Genomic DNA, 23,822 nt, shown 5'->3' with positions numbered 1-23,822 from the left:
TGATCAAGTTGATAAGATTCTCTGAGTATACGAAGGAGAGTTTGAGATATAACATAACTAAGTTTCCCGAACAGACTCCTTCTCTTCCGGTCAGTTTTTATTTTTCGACATTACCAACCGCCTTATTTAAAGCATGGTTTCGAAACTTTGTTGATAGACGTGCCGAAAAACATCCCTGATCTTCTTATCTGTTTTTGTTATTTAAACAAAAGACTTTTTTAAAGATATTTTTTCATTACTTTGCTCCGTCAGATGTCAGCACGAGATACAAAACCTGAAATTACTTTCCGGAGGGGAAGCTCACTCATCTGATAGCATTTTGGCACTCTGGAAAGGTTAATAAAAACAACTTCACTAGTCAACAAAGTCCTTCAAGCTAATAGCAAGGCAAACAGACACGAAGCAAATTTTATTACTATATAAGAATAATTACTTTTCAACTCGAGGCCTCGGTGAACATGCAAATGGCTATAATTTCACTGGCTTAAACCAGCGGGTACACTGTTTCTATGAATTCATTCCTTTTGGATTTTAATTGTTTCTGGCTGTGAAAAAATATTGTTAAGCTCAAGCCGGAGCAAGTGTTGCTGTGGGAATTTGTCAAAACTTTACAGTTTTCACATTGAAGAGCATTACCAGTCGTTCAGAAAGGATGTCGAAATGTTTTTTTTTTTAGTTTCTAATCACAGTTTCATGTTCCATCTGTTCGTTTCAGTGTTAAAACTCTCCTCTCCCCCGCTCCTCTTCCTCCCCTTCCTGCCTAATTCAACTCGGTTAAAGCAGCTGCGCATGCAGCAATTTACTAACAGCGATCTGACAAAGATAAATAACGCTAAACAGTTTAATTGAACTAAAAATTAGCATCTTAACGGTTAGCAGATAGCACTTATTAACGCCGAGGTCACGAATTCAGTGGTAATAAATAAACTGAATGTTTGTAAATAAAGATTTATCTGGAGATCCAAACAAGTAAGTATAGAGCTAACGGCTTCAACGCCACACAAAAAATAGTGGCACAGAAACACATAAATAACTTCAGCTCGTTCCCAGGGTTTTTTTACGTACACATTTTTCAGGGAAAATCCCCGGAAACAAGGCTGGCCCTTCATAGCGGAAAACATAATAAGCATGCGCGAGTTTTGACAACGCACCAAGCTCCAAGTTTAAAAAAAATGGTGAGAATTTCGTCGATCGTGAAAACAAAAAAAGTACGAATTTTTTATGCTTTCCCAATTTTCCCGGTAAGCAGCAACATCTTAACGTTACTAATGGAAAGCTGGTGTATTGTTTTCGTGAAGAACAGGAGCCATAATTGTGAAGAATCAATGCCTTTTTTTTTGGACAAAGGGAACCTAAAGAAGGTTTCCGAGCCCTTCATTTCCCAAAAGTGTACCAGAAAGTTTGGTGCGAACACAAATTTTTTCTACAAACACTCTTTACGTACATACTGCATCCATACAAGCAAACCACTAAATATATAAGCAACAGAGCCTCTTAGCAAGCAGGGGGAGCCTTGTTTTCTTAACAGTGAAATGCCGAAAAAATTCATGCTTGCCCAAGTATAAATATATCAACCGAACGACACACTCGCGCACCTTATTACAGTCAATCCGCCGTTTTTTCCACCATTGCAGAATGCCATTTTAGCATTCTAATTATTTTAAGCTGAGGGCCCCAAGTTTATCGGTAACTTAAGTTACTGTCACGGGTCACCCTCATTAAATAAAGTCTTTCACTTTCACTTCCACTTCACTTCATTATTACCTGCGCCCGCAAGTGGGGAATTGGGATGCGCAGAAAGCTGCGCAGTACGTTTTTCTGCTCTCAAGGTTGGCCCATGAATGGTTCGCAAATTAATTCTCTTTATATATAGATAACGCTACCTACCAACGCACAGGCTAAGCTATAATACGTTTATTAATTTTGTTTTCTCTTTTCTTTTTTCACTTTTTATTTTAAAAGTCGATGACGCACAAAAAAAACAAATTCTTTTCCAGTGGTTTACTCAATTCAAGAATCTCTACAGACTGCATAAATGTGGATTAACCTGTTTCAATATGAATTGTTGTCCGCTCATTCGGTCTTAACAACACGATATGTTGTAACTTTATAGCGGAATGAGATTTTACTCCAGTAAATTAGATGCCTCGTGATTTCATCGGCAGCCTTACTTTGATAATGGATCAGCTTTATGCCCACGTAAAAAGCAATTTATATTAGTTTGAGATCAAGTAACAGCTTTTTATAGCACTAAGTGGCCCACATAGACGCATAAGATATATGAATCTCGGTAACATAATATTTCTCAAACTGCACTACATTACCGCGCACAAACCATTACAAAAATAGCTTTATAACATAACTAAAGCAAAGCGCGCGCTCTGATTGGTTAATTTAGCGTCTACTATTTGCCCACTTGGAAGGTTTGCTAAGCACTCAAGAAGCTAGAGTCGCACGAGGCGATAGCCTCGTGCGACTCTTACGCTTCTTTCGTGCTTAGCAACCTTCCGCGTGCATCCATAACTCAATAGTACACGCTATTGCGTTTACCATTTGTTAATTACTTATTGTGGCGCCATTCTTTGGAACAGTTTTCCTTGCAACTTAAGCCGGCGGAAGCAGAGTCCCTGAGGCAATTTAAACGCCTACTCAAAGGAGATGACTAAGGCACAGCATTCGTGGAAAGCAGCTTTTTTGTTGAATTATTTTTATTATATTAGACCGTGATTAGACATTAAATGTATTAGCTGACAAACTTTTTACCCTGTTTAAAATAAAGATTATGTATGTATGTGCTGTTCTCTTCATCCTTTCTAATCACATCCATATTTTTTAATTTCTCTCATTCAGTGCATCTCTCTTTTCTCCCTATATATAAAAACAGCTCTTTATAGGATACCAATTGGATTCCAATTGATATAAAGTGTGTGTGTGTGTGTGTGTGTGTGTGTGTGTGTGTGTGTGTGTGTGTGTGTGTGTGTTTGTGCCCAAATTGAGAACAATATGATTTGACTTGAAGATGTTTCTCAGAGTTTTGCAACGGTTTCCACCTCCGTTTCGTTTCTCCATGATGTTTCACTGAACTTCCTGAACTTGAGAGAAGCACCTGAGTGGGCATTGAGACGGTCAAGTTCATGTGTAAGACCCTTTTATTATCGTTTTTTTGGAAATCATTTTAAACTTGAAGGGAAAGTAATAAGAAATTATCAGTAAAATGAAATGAAATGCCGCGGTGAACCGCTGCCAAATGATTAATTTGATCCAAACAATTTCTATGGCTTATATGTTAAAAGATAGTTTTATTCTTATTTCTTAGTTTCTCTTTTTTTGACCTGACTTGGGAAGTTGACCGTGGGTAAACCACGCAATCTACACTCTTGTCATTTTAATTTAATTTAACGCGTATATGGAATACTTAATTTCACTTATTGCGAAACGAGAGAAAACGCCTGCGAACACGCCATGTGTCGTGATGTTCGCTTAATTTGCACCAAACTTCGGTTTCTCCTAAACAGAAGAGAGAAGTCCTATTGGCAATACCAAATTTAGTAAAAAAGAAAGATAATGTTTGGAACTGTGATCGATATATTTTAACAGATATTCTGACATATGGAAATTCGACCATTGAACTTAATCTTTTAGTGCTTCGTACTTTGTAAAGCGAAGAAAGAAGGATATCAAGTGTTTACGTTTGTTTTTCTTTTTTTTAATAACGAGGCAAAGGTATATTTATATTTTCAATTGGTATGCTAATCCACGCCATTACAGGATGTTTTATATCCCTAAAGTGAACATTTGTCCTTGCAAATTCAAATATCCATTAGCTCACACTACTAGTAGTTGATTAAACAGACAAATTTCATAATTATTTTGTCTTGTAAAAACAATGGATTCAGAAAAGAAACGACCATTTAGACAACAAGCTGTCTCTTGTCTCAGTGTCTGTCTTGTCATTCGGCCGTTCTAAGCTAGATATTTTTTCCAGTCAAAATCAATTTTAGAGAGCACGGAATACAGCGTGCTAACATATTACATCGTTTTTCCTACTTTTCAAAAATCCGGCCTTGCATTGGTTGCGAAATATCTTGTTTGTCCGTATAATGGTCCTGTAATTTTATCTGTGATATAAATATATGGACGGCTGGAGAGAAAATTAATAAAAATAATAATAAAACAGGGGCGAGATCAATTTGGTGTTATTAGTAACCCGCGTAAAAGCGGCATGTTAACAGAGATTCGTTGGGCAATGTAATATTCAATATTGGCAATTTTGAAACGTTTCGGACCGGACAAAAATGTTCGATATTAAAATTAGGCATAAAATTCTTCCAATGTTTACATTTCAGTTGAGAAATATGATCCAAACAGACGGCAGAATTCTAGGTAGCAATATTTTTCTTAAACAATTCTCGCTTCTATTCATTTGTTAAACTCTAAGCTACTTTACAACACCACCGAACATAAACGTGATGCCAAAAATAGACTCAGTAACAAATGCTAATTCGTACTGCGGAAGAATCAGTAGCATTGACGTAACTAACTAAAAATTCACATTAACAGCGTGCAGGGCTTTGAAAGACAGGCTGCATGTCCTTGAATAAACAGCTATATATTGAGCGAGTTAAAACAAAGCCGGGCATTCAGCAGTTTGTGAGGCAGCTTGAAACCTTTAGCGGGAGACGGGAATAAAAAAAATTAAAAGACACATCTCTTTGTGTTCACATCGAGGTTCGAAAAGAAGATTGGCTACCCAAACTCGTTCACACCACTTAATAAGTTGGGGGACTTGAGTACACTGTGAATTGCCTTAAACTTGAATATGACTGGAAAAGACTTCGTTGGAAATGCTTCTTCTGGAGAAAACGCAACAGCTGAAAGTCCCTTCTTGGATCATTCACCTATTGCACAAGGCTTCAAATGCGCCGCTTACGGCATCGTTGTCGCGTTTTCCATCATCGGCAATTCTTCGGTCATAGCTGCATTCAAACTGAACATCAACAGTAAACTTCGCACAGTCAACAGTATGTTCATTGTGAGTATGGCAGCCGGGGACCTACTGCTTACACTGGGAAGTGCACCGGAGAGAATCACCCGAATCTTGGTCAGTGAACAGTGGATAATTAAAGGAAACTTGGGGATATTTTTGTGCAAAACCACCAACTACCTCGAGAAGCTTTGCATGAACGCTTCAATCATTCATCTTGCCATGGTGGCTATAGATCGGTTTTTAGTTGTGTTTTATCCTCATCGGAAGATTATCACGGTGATAAGGGCTCGCCAAATTATAATCATGGCTTGGCTGGCGTCAGCTGCCTACTGCGTGCCTTTGTTTTACTACGCCAACTTGCTGGAGGAAAATGGAAAACTGCTCTGTAAAACGCGGCGTTTTTTCACCAACTGGCGTATTTGGTATTTGCTGTTCTTGTCACTGCTTGTACTAACATTGCTTCTTGTAGTCGCCTTGTACGCTGCGATAACCATTCGACTTTGTCGAGGTAGAGCACGCAAGACGCGAGCGAGGTTAAACAACCGAGTCCTTAAAATGGTCGCCATGATAGTGTTCGCATTTTACTGTTGCTTTCTTCCTTATTGGATTAGTTGGGTATTTTGCTCGTATTATCATAGCGACGTTATCTGTAACAAGACTTACGTGTTCGTTGCAATTTTTCTCCTGTACGCTAACAGTGCGGTCAATCCCGCCATTTATTCTTTCTTTAATGAGAATTTTAGGGATAGCTTTAGTTACATTTTAAACAAGTTTTGCAGTTGCTCTGCTACTAGTAATCAGTCCGTTTTGGTGGAAACTTACGATGCCACTCCAAAAGGCTTGAATAGCAAAAATCTAACGAAAAACGATGCAAAAATCTTAAGCTGATTACCGGTAACTCAAGAAATCAACTGTGTGCGGACGTGTAAGAACAATGGCAAAGAAAACTGACGAAAATTTCCTTTCGGCGCCAAATCCACATCAAGTACATCTGCAATATTAGGAGTGAGACGCTGAACTAGAAGAGCTGGATATATACTCAAACTTTAAGATATTTTAACGGTAAATATTGAAATGATGAAAATAATGGTAAAACCTTGAAATAAAGAAAATTCATGATGATTCGATTTGAGTGTTTGTTTTCCATGCGTTGTGACACGACGAGTTTTTTTATTCAAATATTGTGTATGGCAATCAACAGACGAGGACAAATTTGTATCGCCCGCAAATAGAACATATCCTGGGTACAAGAGGTTTTTTTCGCGCGCGGCGGACGGATATATTTCGCTTCGCTTCGGCAGGTCACAGTAGAGACATGACCGACACCGGAAACCGCGGAAGAAAAACCTCTGGCACTCAGGGCAGGAAGAACATTGCTTCACAAAGGAATATAACGTTAAAGCATCAATTTTGTAACTCCAGAATAGTGAATACCTTTCTTTCTTGCAAGGCATTTAGAGTGTAGGACAGCAAACGTCACATGACATACATGTGATTAAGGCAGCGTCCAGACTACGCAGGAGAAATTTTCAAACGCAGCTTTATTTCCACGGTTTGGCTTTCCGTCCATATTAATCCGTCACGAAAACGGAGCTTTTCGAAAACGCTCTTCAAACCGGAGGATTTTAAAAACGCCGCCTTTTTGTTATTTTGTCGACACAAAACATGTTGAAAACAAAGCTTTTCAGAAACGATGGTTTCCCGATAACCATGCGATCTCCTTGACCGAGTTTTTCTCGAACACAAATCCAAAATGTCCGTTGATTGTTGCATTTTTAAATTCCTCCAGCATAATGTGGACGGAAAACATTTGATGCATTTTCAGAGTGGAACTTCGTTTTCAAATTCCTCCGGCGAAGTATGGACGGCGCCTGTTAAAAATGGCTTTCTCTAAAACGAAGAACGGGGAATCGGAGAATGGAACGGGCAACGGGCAAATCTCTGAAAGGAGAAATCTCTACAACGGGGAATCTCTAAAGCGGGGAATCTCTAAAACGGGGATTCTCTAAAACGGGGATTCTCTAAAAGGGGAATCTCTAAAACGGGGAATCTCTAAAATGGGGAGTCTCTAAAAGGGGGAATCTCATTTCATCATTTAGTTTCTGAACGAAAGAACGAAATAAATTGCAACAGCAAGATTCTCCTCGTGATGTCTGTATGTATCACTTCGCCTGTGGAGTAAACTTTTGCTAGATCTGATTTCCGCGGGATATTTATTTTGCAGGAACTAGTTTTTGCAGATCGTGGAAAAACCGCAAAAATCACAAAAATTAGAACCGAAAGAAAAGCTTTCAAACTTAACATCTCGCCGTACAGTGCACAATTTGCAGTTGAGGAATTTTCCGTTTCACCATCTGTTACGGTCTCTACTTTATCAATTTGTAGTTGCATAAATCTTAACTTCCGTCGAGAAAAACTTCCGTAATAAAGGTGAGAAAGACGAGTGATGAGGAGTGAGTAAAACCTGAGGAGTGTAAAAAAGTTAGAGATTCCCCCGTTTTAGAGATTCCCCCTTTTAGAGATTTCCCCTTTCAGAGATTCCCCATTTTAGAGCTTCCCAATTTTAAAGATTCCCCCTTTTAGGGATTCCTTCTTTTAGAGATTCCCCGGTTTTAGAGATTACCTCTTTTAGAGATTCCGATTGCCCGATTGCCCGATTGCCCGATTGCCCGATTCCCCAATTCCCCGATTTCCACCGATTTCCCCGATTGCCCGATTGCCCGATTGCCCGATTGCCCGATTGCCCGATTGCCCGATTGCCCGATTTTCCGATTCCCCAATTTTCCGATTCCCCGATTTTCCGATTCGCCGATTCGCCGATTCCCCGATTCCCCGATTCCCCGATTCCCCGATTTTCCGATTTCCCGATTCGCCGATTCGCCGATTCCCCGATTCCCCGATTCTCCGATTCCCCGATTCTCCGATTCCCCGATTCCCCGATTCTCCGATTCCCCGATTCCCCGATTCCCCGATTCTCCGATTCCCCGATTCGCCGATTCCCCGATTCGCCGATTCCCCGATTCTCCGATTCCCCGATTCGCCGATTCCCCGATTCCCCGATTCGCCGATTCTCCGATTCCCCGATTCCCCGATTCCCCGATTCCCCGATTCCCCGATTCCCCGATTCCCCGATTCCCCGATTCCCCGATTCCCCGATTCCCCGATTCCCCGATTCGCCGATTCTCCGATTCCCCGATTCCCCGATTCCCCGATTCCCCGATTCCCCGATTCCCCGATTCCCCGATTCCCCGATTCCCCGATTCCCCGATTCCCCGATTCCCCGATTCCCCGATTCCCCGATTCCCCGATTCGCCGATTCGCCGATTCGCCAATTCGCCGATTCGCCGATTCCCCGATTCGCCGATTCCCCGATTCGCCGATTCGCCGATTCGCCGATTCGCCGATTCCCCGATTCCCCGATTCGCCGATTCGCCGATTACCCGATTCGCCGATTCCCCGATTCCCCGATTCCCCGATTCCCCGATTCCCCGATTCCCCGATTCCCCGATTCCCCGATTCCCCGATTCCCCGATTCGCCGATTCGCCGATTCGCCGATTCGCCGATTCTCCGATTCCCCGATTCGCCGATTCGCCGATTCGCCGATTCCCCGATTCGCCGATTCGCCGATTCGCCGATTCCCCGATTCGCCGATTCGCCGATTCGCCGATTCCCCGATTACCCGATTCGCCGATTTCCCGATTCCCCGATTCCCCGATTCCCCGATTCCCCGATTTCCCGATTTCCCGATTTCCCGATTTCCCGATTCCCCGATTCCCCGATTCGCCGATTCGCCGATTCCCCGATTCGCCGATTCCTCGATTCGCCGATTCGCCGATTCGCCGATTCGCCGATTCTCCGATTCCCCGATTCGCCGATTCGCCGATTCTCCGATTCCCCGATTCTCCGATTCCCCGATTCTCCGATTCCCCGATTCTCCGATTCCCCGATTCTCCGATTCCCCGATTCGCCGATTCTCTGATTCTCCGATTCCCCGATTCTCCGATTCCCCGATTCCTTGATTCCCCGATTCGCCCATTCCCCGATTATCCAATTCTCCAATTCTCCAATTCTCCAATTCTCCAATTCTCCAATTCTCCAATTCTCCAATTCTCCAATTCTCCAATTCTCCAATTCTCCAATTCTCCGATGTTCCTATTAGCCTATTAAAAATGAGGAAATCCAGAAATCCAGAAATCTTTGATTATTCATAAAAGGCAACATGCTGATAATTTTATGTTTCATTTTTAGAACTTTTCTCCTGTCTTTCTGCAACATTTCTTTCTTCAAGTTAATACGTCAAAATGTCAATCTGTAGGTATAAATTTGACACTCGCAATATGAGAGCTTTCAGTGCGTTAATTAGAAGTGTCTTCCGTTCGGTATAAAACAGGACAAACATTGAAATTTGAGGAAAATTACATACTCTCAAGCCTTTTGCCTTGACGAAAACATCCGTTCAGAACTTGCAACAAGGAGGAAAATTGCCTGCTTAATTCTAGTTGCCATAAGGAGGAAAGTCGCTTGCTTTATAGTTCCACCTGCCCATGCTAATGTTTTGTTATTGTTAGAGTCGAATGACAAGCAAATGAAGTTTTGCAGCCGTTCTGAAAACTAAAACACCAGATTCTTAAAACAGAAAACGTAAATGATGTATTATCATTGCTAACTGCTTTGAAGAGGTGATGTGCACAAATATAATGATTGCCTAATGAATATCTCTTGTCCGTCCTTTATAGCAATGAAAGGTGTCAATTTTCAAACTTAGTAATAACAATGCTCTTGGTTGTTGAACCTCTTTTGCGCTGTTGAGAACATGATATGATCCCCAAGCGAACGCGAAAAAATTGAATGATATATTCTGTAGATATGTAGCTTCCCGTCATATGACAACTTTTGTCCACGGTTATAATTTCCAAACCATTTCCAAGAAAATCTATCTGTTTACATATTTGAAGCCGAATATTAAATGTTTTATTGGTTTTGGTAGAATACTAAAATTTCTGTCTATACAAATAATTAACGAAAATTCAAATTTTGCAGGTAATCCTTATCCTTGAATAGAGGTAAGACTAAACAGAATACATTATTCAATTTTCAGCTAGATGCTGATACCGGGTGCGTTTGACAAAAACCATTGTGTTGATAAAATGGAAATTTCACTATTAGCTGTTTTTCTCTGACCCCCTGAAGGGGATAAATGAATTAACAGGAACCTTGAACCCAAAGGAAAGTGAAGCCCAGCGAAGAAATCAATAGAAGTAGACCGCTCCGGTTGGGAATTGATGTCGGGTGAAGACTCCATGGGTAATGAAACCGGTGGAGATCCAAGTTCTCCCGGTCTCTACCCAGAGAATAATTCAGCGATTGAAAAAGGCTTCAAATGCATGGCTTATGGTGTAATCGTCGCGTTTTCTATCATCGGCAATTCTTTGGTCATAGCTGCTTTCAAACTGAACATCAATGGAAAACTCCGCACAGTAAACAGCATGCTCATTGTCAGTATGGCAGCCGGGGACCTACTGCTTACACTGGGAAGTACACCGGAGAGAATCACAAGAATCTTCGTCAATGGTCAGTGGATTATTGGAGGACACTTGGGTATATTTTTGTGCAAAACCACCAACTACTTCGAGAAGCTTTGCATGAACGTTTCAATCATTCATCTTGCCATGGTGGCTATAGATCGTTTTTTAGCGGTGTTTTATCCTCGCCGGAAGATAATCACGGTGATAAGAGCCCGCCAAATTATAATCATGGCTTGGCTGGCGTCAGCTGCCTACTGCGTGCCTTTGTTCTACTACGCCAACTTGCTGGAGAAAAACGGAAACCTGTTTTGTAAAACTCGACATTTTTTCAACAACTGGCGTATTTGGTATTTGTTTTTCTTATCACTGCTTGTACTAACATTGCTTCTTGTAGTTGCCTTGTATGCTGCAATTGCTATTCGACTGTGGCGTGCCGGTAAAGCGCCCAGAATGCGAATTTCGTTCAGAACTCGCAACAGCGTGCGGCTAAGCAAACGAATTCTTAAAATGGTTGCCATGATAGTAGTTGCGTTTTACTGTTGCTTTCTTCCTTATTGGATTGGTTGGGTATTTTGTTCTTACTACTCGAACGAAATGATCTGTAGCGGTACGTATGTGTTCGTAGCAATTTTTCTCCTATATGCTAACAGTGCCTTCAATCCTGCAATTTACTCGTTTTTCAACGATAATTTTCGTGTAGGCTTTCGATTTATTTTCAGCAAGCTGTGCAAATGTTGTTGCAATAGAAAAAAGTTGTACTTTCATCGCGAAACTAAGGAAGTCTTCGTCATCGGGCAAGAGGAAGCGCGTAAGAGAGTTCGATGCAAGGCCATCCAGAAAATAGACTCCAGACAACACGGTTCACAAGCTGTGTAGAATTCAAGAAGTTTAGTACAATTAAAACAACAGAAAGGGAACTTATTAATTTGGAAGAAACCGTGACATCGGAAACCGTGTGTGCTTTTAATGCTACAGTTATTTCTTTGAGCACAAACTTACTGGAATACCTCTATAGGCTTTGGGGTATCATGACAGTTAATAGTAATAGAGATAAAATTGATATAGCACCGTTTTATGAGGAGATTTAATATAACTTAGAACGGACAACAGTAGAATTCAATAAAAACTACTGGAACAATATATATCATTGTCTGTAGAAAAGCAAACAAGCTGAAGGCTGATTAAACGAAACTCCTTTCAACGCGCCACTACATATTAACAAAATTAATAATCTGTCATTTTTTACACCATTCTAACTATTTTATGGGTGGACTGGCATGGGAGGCAACCGAAATGAAATAGATGTAACATAGGTAGCAGCTTTAAAAAAATGAAAAATTCACCAAAAGATTGTATGAACATTGCATGACAAATATCGTTTATTAAGCTTATATCTACATGAAGCTTAGCATCATTATGTCGAGGAAAGCCTTTTTTACATTTTGGTTTTATTATACGCCGACTAATTAATGGGATGAATGTTTTATTTTTGCATAAGCCTCTGTTAACAAGCAGCTACAGTTTTCGCTAAAAATTTTTTGAAATGAAATAGACAGCGACGCTATTTCAAAGAAAGTACATCGCTCCTAGAGAAAGAGGGCGAATCGTCTAACTGTTTTATTGGACACTATAAAGGGCTGTAGTCCCAAAACCTACATAACTTTACGTATTTACAAGCTAAAAATATAGAATGACTTCCTTTAGAGCATTGAATCCCAGTGCACACCGTCGTGTCTATCAACGAATACAAGCAACAAATCACAGAACCAATGAGATTTAACTGCGATGATCAATCATGTCTTCACACTTTACTCTCACAGTGCCTCTCTCCACCCTGGTTTATAAATGGGTAAAGGCGAATTTAAAGGGGGTAAAACTTCGCTGGACTAGCATCCCAACCAGAGGGTAGTAGAAATATTCCCAGTCGCTTCATGCTACAGCCAGAAACCGGGATAAGCTCCGGTCTGACGGGCCACTTGGCTCGTACGCAACTGTTTTAGTTAATTTTAGTGTTAACGACGGACTATTTTCTGAACTGATTCCTGATACGTTTGACTTATGACAGCTATCACTTTAAGAATCATAAACTTTTTTTTTTTTTTCTACTGATTAACTAAGAGAGGGATGTCTGTTGGCTGGGCTGGTCAATCACGTACAGGTTCGTAGAGTTTCCACTCACAGGTCTTTCTCTAACGTTGTTCTGCAGTCTTCAGCAGTCTCTTAACCTAACGAGCATAGATCTCCCAAGTGTCGCCCGGTGAGACTGGGTTCTGATTAGCTTCGTCATCACACCAAAACTGCTTAAAAGGACTTAAAGAAAACGATCTCTGTCCAATCCAACGGATGGCTTCACGATAGAGCCTCCACTCACCATTATGGGAATAATGGCCCCACTCGTTGACCTCGGCGTATTCGCCGTTGTGTCCCCATCTAGCGCAGTTCTGTGACAGCGTTGAGTTGTCATCCGGGAGTGTGACGAACGAACCGCACGCCGCAGTGCGAGTGTTCGCTTTAACCAAGAAATAATCAAGTACGCGGTAGCCAGCGGAGTTGTTTTTTGTCATCACGTGAACAAGGCTACCTTGCTCCTTCTTGAAACAGTAAAATCTCAACTGTGTGATGTTGACTGCTTGTCTTAGTTCTTCGATGGCTCTAATCGAAACGAACAGGAAATTATCCTCATAGTTTGAAATAGAACTGTAACTTGTGACATACTCAGGGGTCTTTGTCCAGAATTCCGTGAGGTTCTGTGGAATAGTAAAGCGTTTCAGCAAGGTCCATCCACCTAGAAAATTAAAAGATATGAACTTTTTGTTGTTTCTCCGGTTTTGAATCACCCCTCGTTGTTATTAACACCTATGGGATATTTTAATTTTTTTGTTTTGTTTGTTGTTTTTTCACTCCAGGAAATTATTGTTTGGGGGTCTATGTTTTTTCGGATTTTGAACTAATTTAAGTATGTCACTGACTGAAGTCTTAATTAAGAGATACATGCTCACATGCTTTATTTGTTATATGGGTCATTTAGTAGAAACATAATAGCTGGTGTGGACCTATCATATCTTTAATCATATTTACTTTAATAAGATTAATAAATGTACTGCTTTGGTAAATCTAGTGATACCAATGAAATGCTTTTTTTTCTTTCGTGACTCTCCACTTGGATGTTGTTTTCTGTCTCCTTCTCTCGACTGGGGAGCAGGAATGGCGCAGTGGTGAGAGCGCTCTCCTCCCACCAACGTGGCCCAGGTTCAAATCCTGGACCCGGTGCCATATGTGGGTTGAGTTTGCATATTAGAACGTTGTTGGTTCTCGCCTTGCTTACAGGGTTTTTCTCCGGGTTCTCCGGTTTTCCTCCCTCCACAAAAATCAACATTTCTAAATTCCAATTCGATCGGGAATTCGAGGGCCACGCGTTTGTCAGTCGTAAGACTGTTGTGTGTTACCCTCGTGAAACAAAGTTAATTAATTAATTTATTTATTTATTTATTTATTTATTTATTTATTTATTTATTTTACTGATTTATCTCGGACGTAGGCTCGATTTCCGCCGCTCCCTCGTGTCTGGTCTACGTTCATCCCTGAGATGAGGAGAGGAGCGCGGGCTCCTTTCCTGAACAGCGACTGGTAATCAAGAGTACTAATGACATAATTTCAAGCTATGACAAACGATTTCTATATACTATTTGCTGTTTTTAGGTCCAGCTATCAGTAACTTTATAATACATTTAACCAAGAGAAAATTTCCCCTCATTTTCTCTTGATTTAACCTCATACACGTTTGATATTGCAGTCTGAAATCATATGATACAAATACGCGCTTACCTCCGTCAGTTGCCATGTCGCAATAAGCTATGAATGAGTTTTTAGAGCCATCAGGTGCAATCCAGTACTCACCATTCCCCTGTGAGTAAACGTGCCTGTCTGCGATATCCTTGCATGATAGTCCTGGTTCACTAATGTATTTTCCCAGGCCTAATTGTTCGAAAGTCGTACTCTAGATTAGCTGTTATTACGTTTGAAACTCGCAGAATTGATTCTGCGTCTTTTTAAGCCCGTTTAGAGCGGTTTTCATTTGAGTGTCCAAAACGAATTGGTTTTGCATCTACCAAGCTACATGATTGGCTTGAAAACTGACGCCATTTTTTTCCAATCAGAAGTAAAACCAAAACGTACCAATCATGACTCGCTCACACGTTTTCCCGCGCTTTGCCTCAGCTACATGTAAGTACTTCGGGTTTTGATTGGCTCACTGGATTGCCCTTGTTATTTGCGATTGCTTAGAGTGATTACTTTGGTTTTGGTTTTACGAAACTCAATTGAAAACCCCTCTACTTATAACTCAGCCTCAGTTCAGGTCGCACTGCATGCGAACGTCGAGCTTGAGGCAAGAAAAGTGCCCACGACACTCAATGCGTGGATGCAAAGAGCGGCAGAAAGAGGAGCATAGACTCTACGTATGCTGAACTGTCAAAGACTGCGCGAAAGTCCGTAAGAGTAGTCCTTTTATCCTGCCAATAGCCGCAAGAGGCCAGAGCTTCAGCTATTTAATTTTTTCGCCAAAAAAGTTATTTGCCGCAAGTCTCTTGTTTTCCTTTGATTCCGTTCAAAAACGGGTTACATTGTTTATGAAAGACAGTTAATAACTTTAAAATGTTGAGTAACCTGGCACTATGTGATTAAATCTGTTGGGTTTTTTTTTTTTTTCAATTCTTAGTTTATATTAAAATAATGAATATATTTGCCTATTTGAAGTTAGTTGTTTATCTATTTGAATTTATCTGTTCCTGCATTTTGGTGAAGAACTCATTAAACTAAACTAAACAGAATAAGTGGCTAACAATAATGACTGTCACGTACTTGCAGTTGTATTAAAGTATTTATAGTTGTTGTTGTTGTTGTTGTTGTTTTGGTTTACTTACCCGCAACTTTTTGTAACAGCTGGCAATTTTTTCCATGGTAACCGATGGGACAACGACATACATACAGTCCTTGGCTGTAATCAGGAACACACGTTCCACCGTTTTTGCATGGAAAATGCAGGCAAGGAGTCTAAGGAAAAAGCATTACAAAGAGATTGCCAGGAGCAATCTGTTATCCTGTCTACCCTAACTCCGTGTACAACAATAGTTAACAGCTGAAGCTCAGTTTTGGTTGTAGAGAGAAAAGCGTCTACATCGAGGCCCTGTTAGGAGTTTTCGCGACATAGGATATTTAGGTAAAAAATTAACGGGATTCAGGATATTTGGTGGGGGGGGGGGGGGAGGGGGAACTAATGGGATATGGGATATTAAAAACAGATATCCCGGGATATCAAGAAGAAAAATTGTCAACTTTTGAAATAGCATTGACAGAATATGAGATATTTAGGCCAAAAATTAACGGGATATGGTGTACTCAGATCCTCCCTTTTGGAGCCTCACTGTCACGTGATTTGTGTTAATGGAGAACTGCACATCATTTGCTCTGTTTTTTTCTTATTGTTGTTGTTTTTGTTTTTGTTTTAGATTTTAGCGCTTATAAAATTATGATCCTATTAATTTCCTAAATCTAAAACAAAATGTTCTTTCGTATGTTTAAGCTAGTTCGATATTTAAGCATTAACAGGTGGAGAGGTTATTCAAGAGAAGTAAATTTTGTTGACTGAAATTTGAACTTATTGGTCCTATTTGTGTCGGATGAAAGGCCATATAATTACATTTTCAAATCTTCGATTGAAGAAGCTTTCTTCCCTCAGCCTCTTTTACCGTGACGAAACTACTTTGAGTACAGTTTAATTTGCGCCGATGAACACCAAACAAAAAATGACTTAACATACATTATAAATAACCTTGTGTCCGGTTTTATACTGATAGATTAGATCACCGAGTACAATGCAAAGGAAAACATTTAAGCATAGATCTTACTATTGCACTCCAGTGGTGAAAGTCTTCTCGGCTTTTTTGAAGTTTCCGTGACGCGTTGTACAAGTCCGTTGGCAGAAGCTCGCATGTAATTTGTCTGCTGTTTTCTGTGTTATCTTCCTTAATGTTAAATGACAAACACAAAACATGAGTTGTACACCTCAAAGCGCACTCCGTTACGAAGCCAACCAGAAAAGAACTTATTTTCTCCACCTCAAGGACATGGTTCTTATGTTGGATAAAATGCGAGAAAGCTTCATTTGTGCCTATCGAGAACCAAGTATGGCCATTTTTGTTCATTCCAGATATGGCGTGGTTTTGTACATTGTACCAAAAAATGTTGGCAATTGCGATCAATCGAAGAAAAGACATCTTTGGCCTTATTCAACTCTCAATAGAATATTCACTAATATCTGTTACTGCAGCTGGTTCTCCTTTTGAAATTAAAATAAAAAATATTTTGTGTATGAAAAAAGTTTTCATAAATAATTAAATAGTTTAGACATCCCACAGTATTCTCTCTTTCGCTACTAGAAATATTGTATTGTTCTAATTGAAAATCCATTTTTACCCTATGATAATGAAAATGAAACTTCATAGACAATAGCAAGCAAGGTGTCCCTCAAGGAAATTTAACATAAGCAAGCGAAAATCTAATTTTACATAGAGTAATTTGTTGTGATAGTGCAATTTTTAATTAAACTCTTGATCGATATAAAAAACATTTCTTCCACAGCCAAACAGCTAGTATTAACACATTGTCCAAATTACTGAGACAAAGGTTTGGCTTTTAAAATTGGAAGCACTAGTTAGGGTGTTTTGACGATTGGGCTTTCTTATATAGATGTCCTAGGTTGAATCCAATTTTATTCCATTTTAAAACAGGTAGTCTTCTCGGCAGGCCTTCGATGATCGGTGTGACATCCTGCGTGGAATCCAATTTTATTTAGTTTCAGTTCAGGTAGTGTTCTCGGCGTCCGTTTTTGACCGGTGCGATTTCAAAAATTACGTCTGACAAAGTTAATAAAAGCACTAATTTTACCATGATATGATTTTCACATGTTAAAATATCACCTATTAAACGGATGACATACGATTCTGCACTAGTATAAAACAGAATATAAAGGTTTTCAAAACTTTGCTCTGTAAACATTCATAGATTTTATTCAGATGACAGATTTCAAATCTCTTAAGGGTTCTCATCGTTACAAACCACATCATTGAAGGTATATCGCTCGTTCAAAATTATTCACAGTTATTTAAACAACGCTAAGCGTGACATAAGAGGCACAAAGACTGACAACGTTTGGGGGAGGGGGGCAGAAAGAAAAAGAGGGAGGGCGGGGTAGAACTAGGGAGGGAAGGAGGGAGACTAGAGCGCGTTCAAGAGAGATTGAGAGCCTTTCATTACAATGGAAGGTTTACTGTAAAGTATGTTTTTATGTAAAATGAATGATTTTGTTTTGTTGTTTCTTTGACAACTGCGCCAGCTTGCTTCCATGTTGGGGAACATGTTCCTACCACAGACAATCTACCGTTGTGTAGGTTACAAGTGGTTCATAAATCTTGGTACATTTGCCAAACAACAACGTGAAATGACCGGATTCTGTGAAGTGTAGAAAACGTGAGTCAAAACGGCCGATTTGGTTTTAGTTTTCTAATTCTACGCTGCCTTAATATTCAGTTTTCAGCGAGCTCTGACAGTAATGGGCACACTGAATGACTTTAAATTATTGCGAGGCTCGTAAGTTAAACGTAAGCCATACAAAGCACCGTCGTAGTTTCTTACGCGGCCTACTCTCCCCCAAAGGACTTAACAAGAATGCGCGTTATCGGCTTATAAACTTTGTAGTAAGGCTTTCGCAATGAAAACGGTGTTGTTCCATTCAACACTGAAAAAAAAAACAAATGAGACAGTCGTTAACAGATCATTGCTGTCTATGACCAAATATTTCTTTTCTTTTGCTAAACATGATTCTAAGCCTGACGGTTTAGCAGAACAAAAAAGAGAAAGGCGATTTCAGTCTGCGCTAAGTTAGCGCATATCTTCGTACTAATAATTACATACATAGAAATTAAGTAGACAAAAAAATAAGAACGTAAAATTTACAATAAATACTTACTAAATAAACGTGACGTTGTCTTGTTGACTCTTCTTAAAGCAAAGTAGAACTGAGTAAATTATGTTCACGAAAAAAATAATTGAAAATCGTGTCCAATATCTTGAACCCAGTATTTTTGATGTTTTTTTAAATTGTTTTGCCGTTTACTTAATACGTCCCATTGTTGTACCAAACGATTTTAAGGTCAGAGATATTAATTACTGTCCAGATAACGTTCTAACATCTTAAGCATAAAACAGCCGTTGTTTGCTTATTTACTGGTTATCAACAGGAAATTTACAGCTAACACTTTGTGCGAAAAAAGAAACTATAGAATACGAACCTTTCTAATTAATTACTAAAACTGTTTTATCTGACAATCAGTCTCCACTCATTTCATAGTCTTTAAGTGGACAAGTTTTAACTGAGGACAACTGAGGAAAAAAGTCTCAGAATTATGAATATTGAGCCAGTTTTCGTTGGTATGAAATTTTTATACTTTTACATAATATTCAGGGGATTCGCTTTGCCAACAGACGCTGAAAACATCACTAATTTGCGACACAACTTCGCTGCGTTTTACTTCGTCCAGCATAGAAATTATGTTCTCAATGTTAAAGGAATCAATTCGTTTCTGGTCGCTTTTTCAACGGAATGTGCTCTACGGTGTACACAACACCAAACCTGCTTGTCTTTTAACATTGCTGAGAAACCAAATAAAGGAGGAGGAAATTTTCTCTGCGAGATTCTGTCTGCAACAACGATTACTGCCAAGCAGCAGCTTGAAGAAAGCAACAATTTTCATCACTGGAGCATTTTTGTGAGTATCTTTACAATTTTTAGTGTGACTCCGTTTTCAGTTAACACTAGCCTGGCGGATAGTGGAATAAAGTTCAGGTTCACATCAGCTGTGGAAGAATATGTGTATTCTTATTGTGAGCCGGTTATCATCTCGGTTCGGTTTCATAAACTGTCCAGTATTATCCATTGTTTTTAGTTTGCTTTCTAATTCCTGACCGCGGAGAGGCACAAACAGTGAATTAAACAGTGAATTTAACCACCCTTGTTGGATCTTTTTGGCGGTATCCCAGCGGTTTTAGCCCAGACGTGCTTTCATCTAGTTTAAACTGGAAAATGAGTTAACAGCGATCTTCAAACCAAATGATCTTCCCTATAAAAGTAGGCTTTTGGTTATTGGTTTAGCTTTAACCAAATAGAAATTTCGTGAATCAAAAACACCTTTACAAGGAAACTCTTTAAACCATCGAAGAATGAACTTTTAAGAGATAAAACCTTATTAATAAGTTAATTTATTGCAGTGAATTTCTACAATAGAGGTGTTACATGGAATTGTACCTACTACAAAAAAAAAAAACGCTAAATGGAGTTTAAAGTTAATTTGGGTGTGACTTCAAAACTGAACAGTATAAGCTGAAATTTAGTATTAACTGGAACTGGATATAACTGAATATGTTTTGCAATGTTTACTATTTTGCCTATTGGTTTCTAGACAATAACTAGTAATGCCAGGGGCATATTTTTATTGTTAATTGAATACTACCCATGTGGTTTTGACCTCTTTGACGCAAAAATATAGTGACGCTACCTTTTCCTGGAATTTAGACTTATCTTTCTCTTTTGCACTGTTTTTGCCTGTTTCTTTGTAGCTGTTTCAATCATGGCAATCCACATTGACGTTCTACCAATTGATCTCGCTGATAGATAATATGAATATGAATATTTGTACCTTACACCTCTTGTGAAGTGCCGGAACACCTTCAATTAAGCATTGGCACCAATATAACTAATTCTTTTGTTTGGCCATGTGTCAAAGGACGCCCCTTTAATACGTTCCTTAAGCAATATCTGTTCTGAAACCTGAAAACAAGCTAAGTATTCGTTTTTGGAAAAAGGTGCACCTTTCATTCTCGATTTTGCCTTGTTGTAGTCGAGCCAGTTTGTAGACGTTGCGAAATTATCATTAATTTAAGTTTTTCTATACAATGCTGTTACTCATATTCAATTTGATTCTGCAAAACTGATCTTTGTTTTTTTTTTTTATTGCTTGTGTTCTTTTGTTTGGTCTAGAAACCTTAGAATGAAAGTAAAATTTAGAAACAAGGTGGTCGCTACTTTGTTTGCTGGGTGGAAGAAAACTCATTCTCTGGCCAAATCAAGCGACGCCTCTGGCCGCTTAATGCGAACTACGCAAGTCCTTACATAAGCATACGTTCCCATACAGTGTTACATTGATATTGAACGAACATGAGCAAGATCTAAGATTCGGAGTTATCCCCTTGAGACGTTCTCGAGATTAAACATGTTAGCACCGAAAGGTGGCGTCTTAGGCCAAAATTGTATGGCTCTGATTGTGTGAGTCATGAATTTACTAATGTCTGATCCGATCAACAGAATCTGTGTTCCCTTTTTCCATGCAGAAATGGTGGTACATGTGTCCAAAGCGGTCAGCTTTACACCTGTGATTGCCCTGTGGGTTACGAAGGAGAACACTGCCACGAAAAAGGCAGGTTAATTTTTACCCTTCAACAAAAAACTTTGGATGTCTCGGATACCTAGCTACCTTTTCGAATTTTAGCATGTTAACAAAATGACCGAAAAAAACTTTATCTGTAACAGATTTAGAGATCATTTGAATGCTATTTCAGAGAAATTTTGAAAAAGAAAAAGAAAAATAGCATCGAGTTTTGGGAAAATATTTTTTTGTTTGAAATTTTATATTTAGCTCCACTGGGTAGTTTTGCCAATCCGGGAATTTCTTGCAAGGACATCGGGGAGAGAGTAAATCACCGGCTGACGGATGGGCGATACTGGATTGAACCAATAGCTTCCAAACGATTCTCGGTGTACTGTGACATGACAACAGATGAAAGTAAGTGGGTGTACGTTGAGGTAAAACAAACTAAAAATAAAATGTGTTATCCTGAAAGGGGATGTGAACCACGCTGATCCCACCCTGAACTTAGCTTTTGTTACGTTACTCATCTTTTATTATTTAGCTTGAGGATAATCTGGGCAATATGTGCGTCAAAGACTAAAGAAACTGACCTGAAATTGTAAATTTCATATTTACAGGAAACATTTTTTTTCTGGAGAATTTCCTGTTCGTAACAACACCTGCGATCAGGACGCTACGACAAACAATCAACTTCAATCAGCTCCGCTGGTATTACTTCAAGACAACGCAGGGAAACGTTTTCCACGTGATGACGAAGAACAACTTCGCCGGCCACAAAGTTCTTAATTATTTTCTCAAACATAAACGACAGCCTGCAGAGGCTTGTGGGTCATTTGCCAGGCTCCCGGATGACAACTCGACCCTCTCGCAAAACTGCCAAAAGTGGGGCTACAACGGTACGGATGCACAAATAAATCAGTGGGGATATTTTAACGACCAAGGGAGAATGAGGATTTACCGTAATGTGTCAGTGTGGGTTAATAAAGGAAAGCATTCGCGTTAAGTCCGCCGTGGAGATATTGGTGTGACGATCAAGGTGACAGGCTGAGTGAGGGAGATACCTGGGAGCTGTACTTCCGCTAGACTTCTTCATCCAAGTGCATGCAAGTTCTGTCACTGTGAGCTAAAGCACACGACATAGCAAAAGTAATGACCACAAACATTATCCTAAATAAAGAATTATTGTCTGTTCCACATGGAGATGTGGGAAAGGCCAAATATGGAACCCTTGAATCCTACATACTAATCCTAGGAAACCTTAAAGCCTCCACGAAGGACGTTGTTGTAGCGTTGTCCATCCGGGTTTGTCCACTGCTAGGCACCAGGGAAGCTGAGAACATGGATCGTATTGTACCTGGCCAACCATGATACCTTAAACAGTCAGTGTGGTGTACAGTGTGTGAAAGAACCCATCACGCACTTGAAATCTGAATGAAGATGAAAATGAAAAATGGTTTTCATGATCGGTTGGATCAAGAAATTATGATCCATAGTTGACGAGGCTATAAACGAGTACGAAAAGAATCTCACCCCGTTGTTGCATAGTGGTAGAAAACACCATCGTGCAATAACTGGATTTCAAGGGAGAACAACCCGCTGCACAGTGTTTCCTTTCAGTGTGATCCAAGAGGACTCTATCCTCAGAGAGAAAACTCTTTTAAAAACCTAGAAGGAGGAAAGTGAGCTGTTGCCATCTTGCCTAATTTTGACCACAATTGAACGAAAACTTGGAACTGCTGTAGAGACTGACTCAAAAAGGAGTGGAGAGGAGTCAAGTCGAGTTGGGCAAGGCTAAAAGCCAAGGAGTTCATTTCTTTGCTCACTACAGTCCAGGAAAGAATCCCTTTATGTGTGATGTCAGCACCCTAAACAGGCCACAGACCTTGTGCCACGAAGTGCATGTTTTCAAACTTGTCTTGCCTTGTCTGGTTTCTCTTTAAATAAGCCGAAGGACTTAGTGTAAGTTCTTAAAAGTCAAATAACGACATTATCACAGATGTTTGGGCTTGGCATTTTCTTCGACCTTATTTCCTACACCGAAGAAAGTATTCAAAACGCCTATAGTAGCCTCACTATTCGACTCTTAAAATAATTTTTTCAACCTTTAGTGTAATTTTCGTCGTGAGAGTTTTCAATCACATGCGTTCTCTCATTCTTACGACACTTAAGGTCTCATTTTTCAGGCAGAACTTTGAATTGAGAAACTACTTTTAAGTTAAAAATCGTATCAATACATAACCTTTCCTCAAATCTAGTACTAAGCCTTAATGCAAACTTAGAGGAAGAAGAAGCTGTCCGTTAACTGCTCTGATGACCAAGATATGGTTTTGCAGAAGACGCCACTTCGGGGTTTCTTATATTTAAAAATGCTATAACTGCCTCGAAAGTTGAGCAGTGTCTAAAGTAAATCGTTGTGAAAAACACACGGAGTACACCGAGTTGAGTAAATAAACTTAAAATTTATTCCTTCTTTTGTCGAGACTACCGTGTGAGTATCAGCTGTAAATTGCTGTCACTGTCACACTTGAAACAAAAATTAGAGAGTTCCAATATAAATTATTAAACGATATAATTTTCACAAATGAGAGGTTATTCCGTTTTAAAATGATTGAATCACCAATGTGCACCTTTTGTTTGAAAGAGGTCGAGTCCCTCGAACATTTGCTCTTTTATTGTGATACAACAAAAGACTTCTGGCGGGCTTTTTCTTCTTGGCTTTCAAACCAGAATGTATCTTTGGACACTTTGACATTTGAAAATATATTGTTTGGAGTGTTCAACAACAACGAAGACTTTATTATCCTGAATCACTTGATACTGCTAGGAAA

At 39.6% G+C, this 23,822-nt stretch overlaps 2 protein-coding genes and 1 pseudogene across 2 annotated transcripts; 2 read left to right on the top strand and 1 right to left on the bottom strand.

Annotated features, from left to right (window-relative positions):
• Positions 1-4,378: 4,378 nt before the first annotated feature.
• Positions 4,379-6,114, top strand: LOC110045077 (neuropeptide FF receptor 1-like; annotated as a pseudogene).
• A 3,919-nt stretch (positions 6,115-10,033) lies between these two features.
• LOC110049335 (galanin receptor type 1-like) lies at positions 10,034-11,653 on the top strand. Its single transcript, XM_020755128.2, has one exon. It carries the CDS (start codon positions 10,271-10,273, stop codon positions 11,387-11,389), a length of 1,119 nt encoding a protein of 372 aa, XP_020610787.1. The 5' UTR covers positions 10,034-10,270; the 3' UTR covers positions 11,390-11,653.
• A 341-nt stretch (positions 11,654-11,994) lies between these two features.
• Positions 11,995-16,723, bottom strand: LOC110049342 (uncharacterized). Its single transcript, XM_089271057.1, has 4 exons — positions 16,420-16,723; positions 15,436-15,565; positions 14,339-14,488; positions 11,995-13,298 (listed from the first exon to the last, which is right to left on the bottom strand). Exons 1-4 carry the CDS (start codon positions 16,714-16,716, stop codon positions 12,739-12,741), a joined length of 1,137 nt encoding a protein of 378 aa, XP_089127183.1. The 5' UTR covers positions 16,717-16,723; the 3' UTR covers positions 11,995-12,738.
• Between the last annotated feature and the right edge of the window lie 7,099 nt (positions 16,724-23,822).

Source organism: Orbicella faveolata, unplaced genomic scaffold, assembly GCF_042242905.1.
Source record: "Orbicella faveolata isolate gen_17 unplaced genomic scaffold, um_ofav_v1 contig_1, whole genome shotgun sequence".
Lineage (NCBI taxonomy): Eukaryota > Metazoa > Cnidaria > Anthozoa > Scleractinia > Merulinidae > Orbicella > Orbicella faveolata.
Note: the sequence above shows the minus strand (reverse complement) of the source record. Positions and strands in the feature narration are given on the sequence as shown.

Excerpts from the sequence above, each read along its gene's own strand:
- LOC110049335 (XM_020755128.2), top strand. The coding sequence starts at position 10,271 with ATGTCGGGTGAAGACTCCATGGGTAATGAAACCGGTGGAGATCCAAGT.
- LOC110049342 (XM_089271057.1), bottom strand. The coding sequence starts at position 16,716 with ATGAACAAAAATGGCCATACTTGGTTCTCGATAGGCACAAATGAAGCT. Across the intron at positions 15,566-16,419 it reads TTCACCACTGGAGTGCAATA|ACTCCTTGCCTGCATTTTCC; the intron begins GTAAGATCTATG and ends CTTTTTCCTTAG. Across the intron at positions 13,299-14,338 it reads CGACATGGCAACTGACGGAG|GTGGATGGACCTTGCTGAAA; the intron begins GTAAGCGCGTAT and ends TTAATTTTCTAG.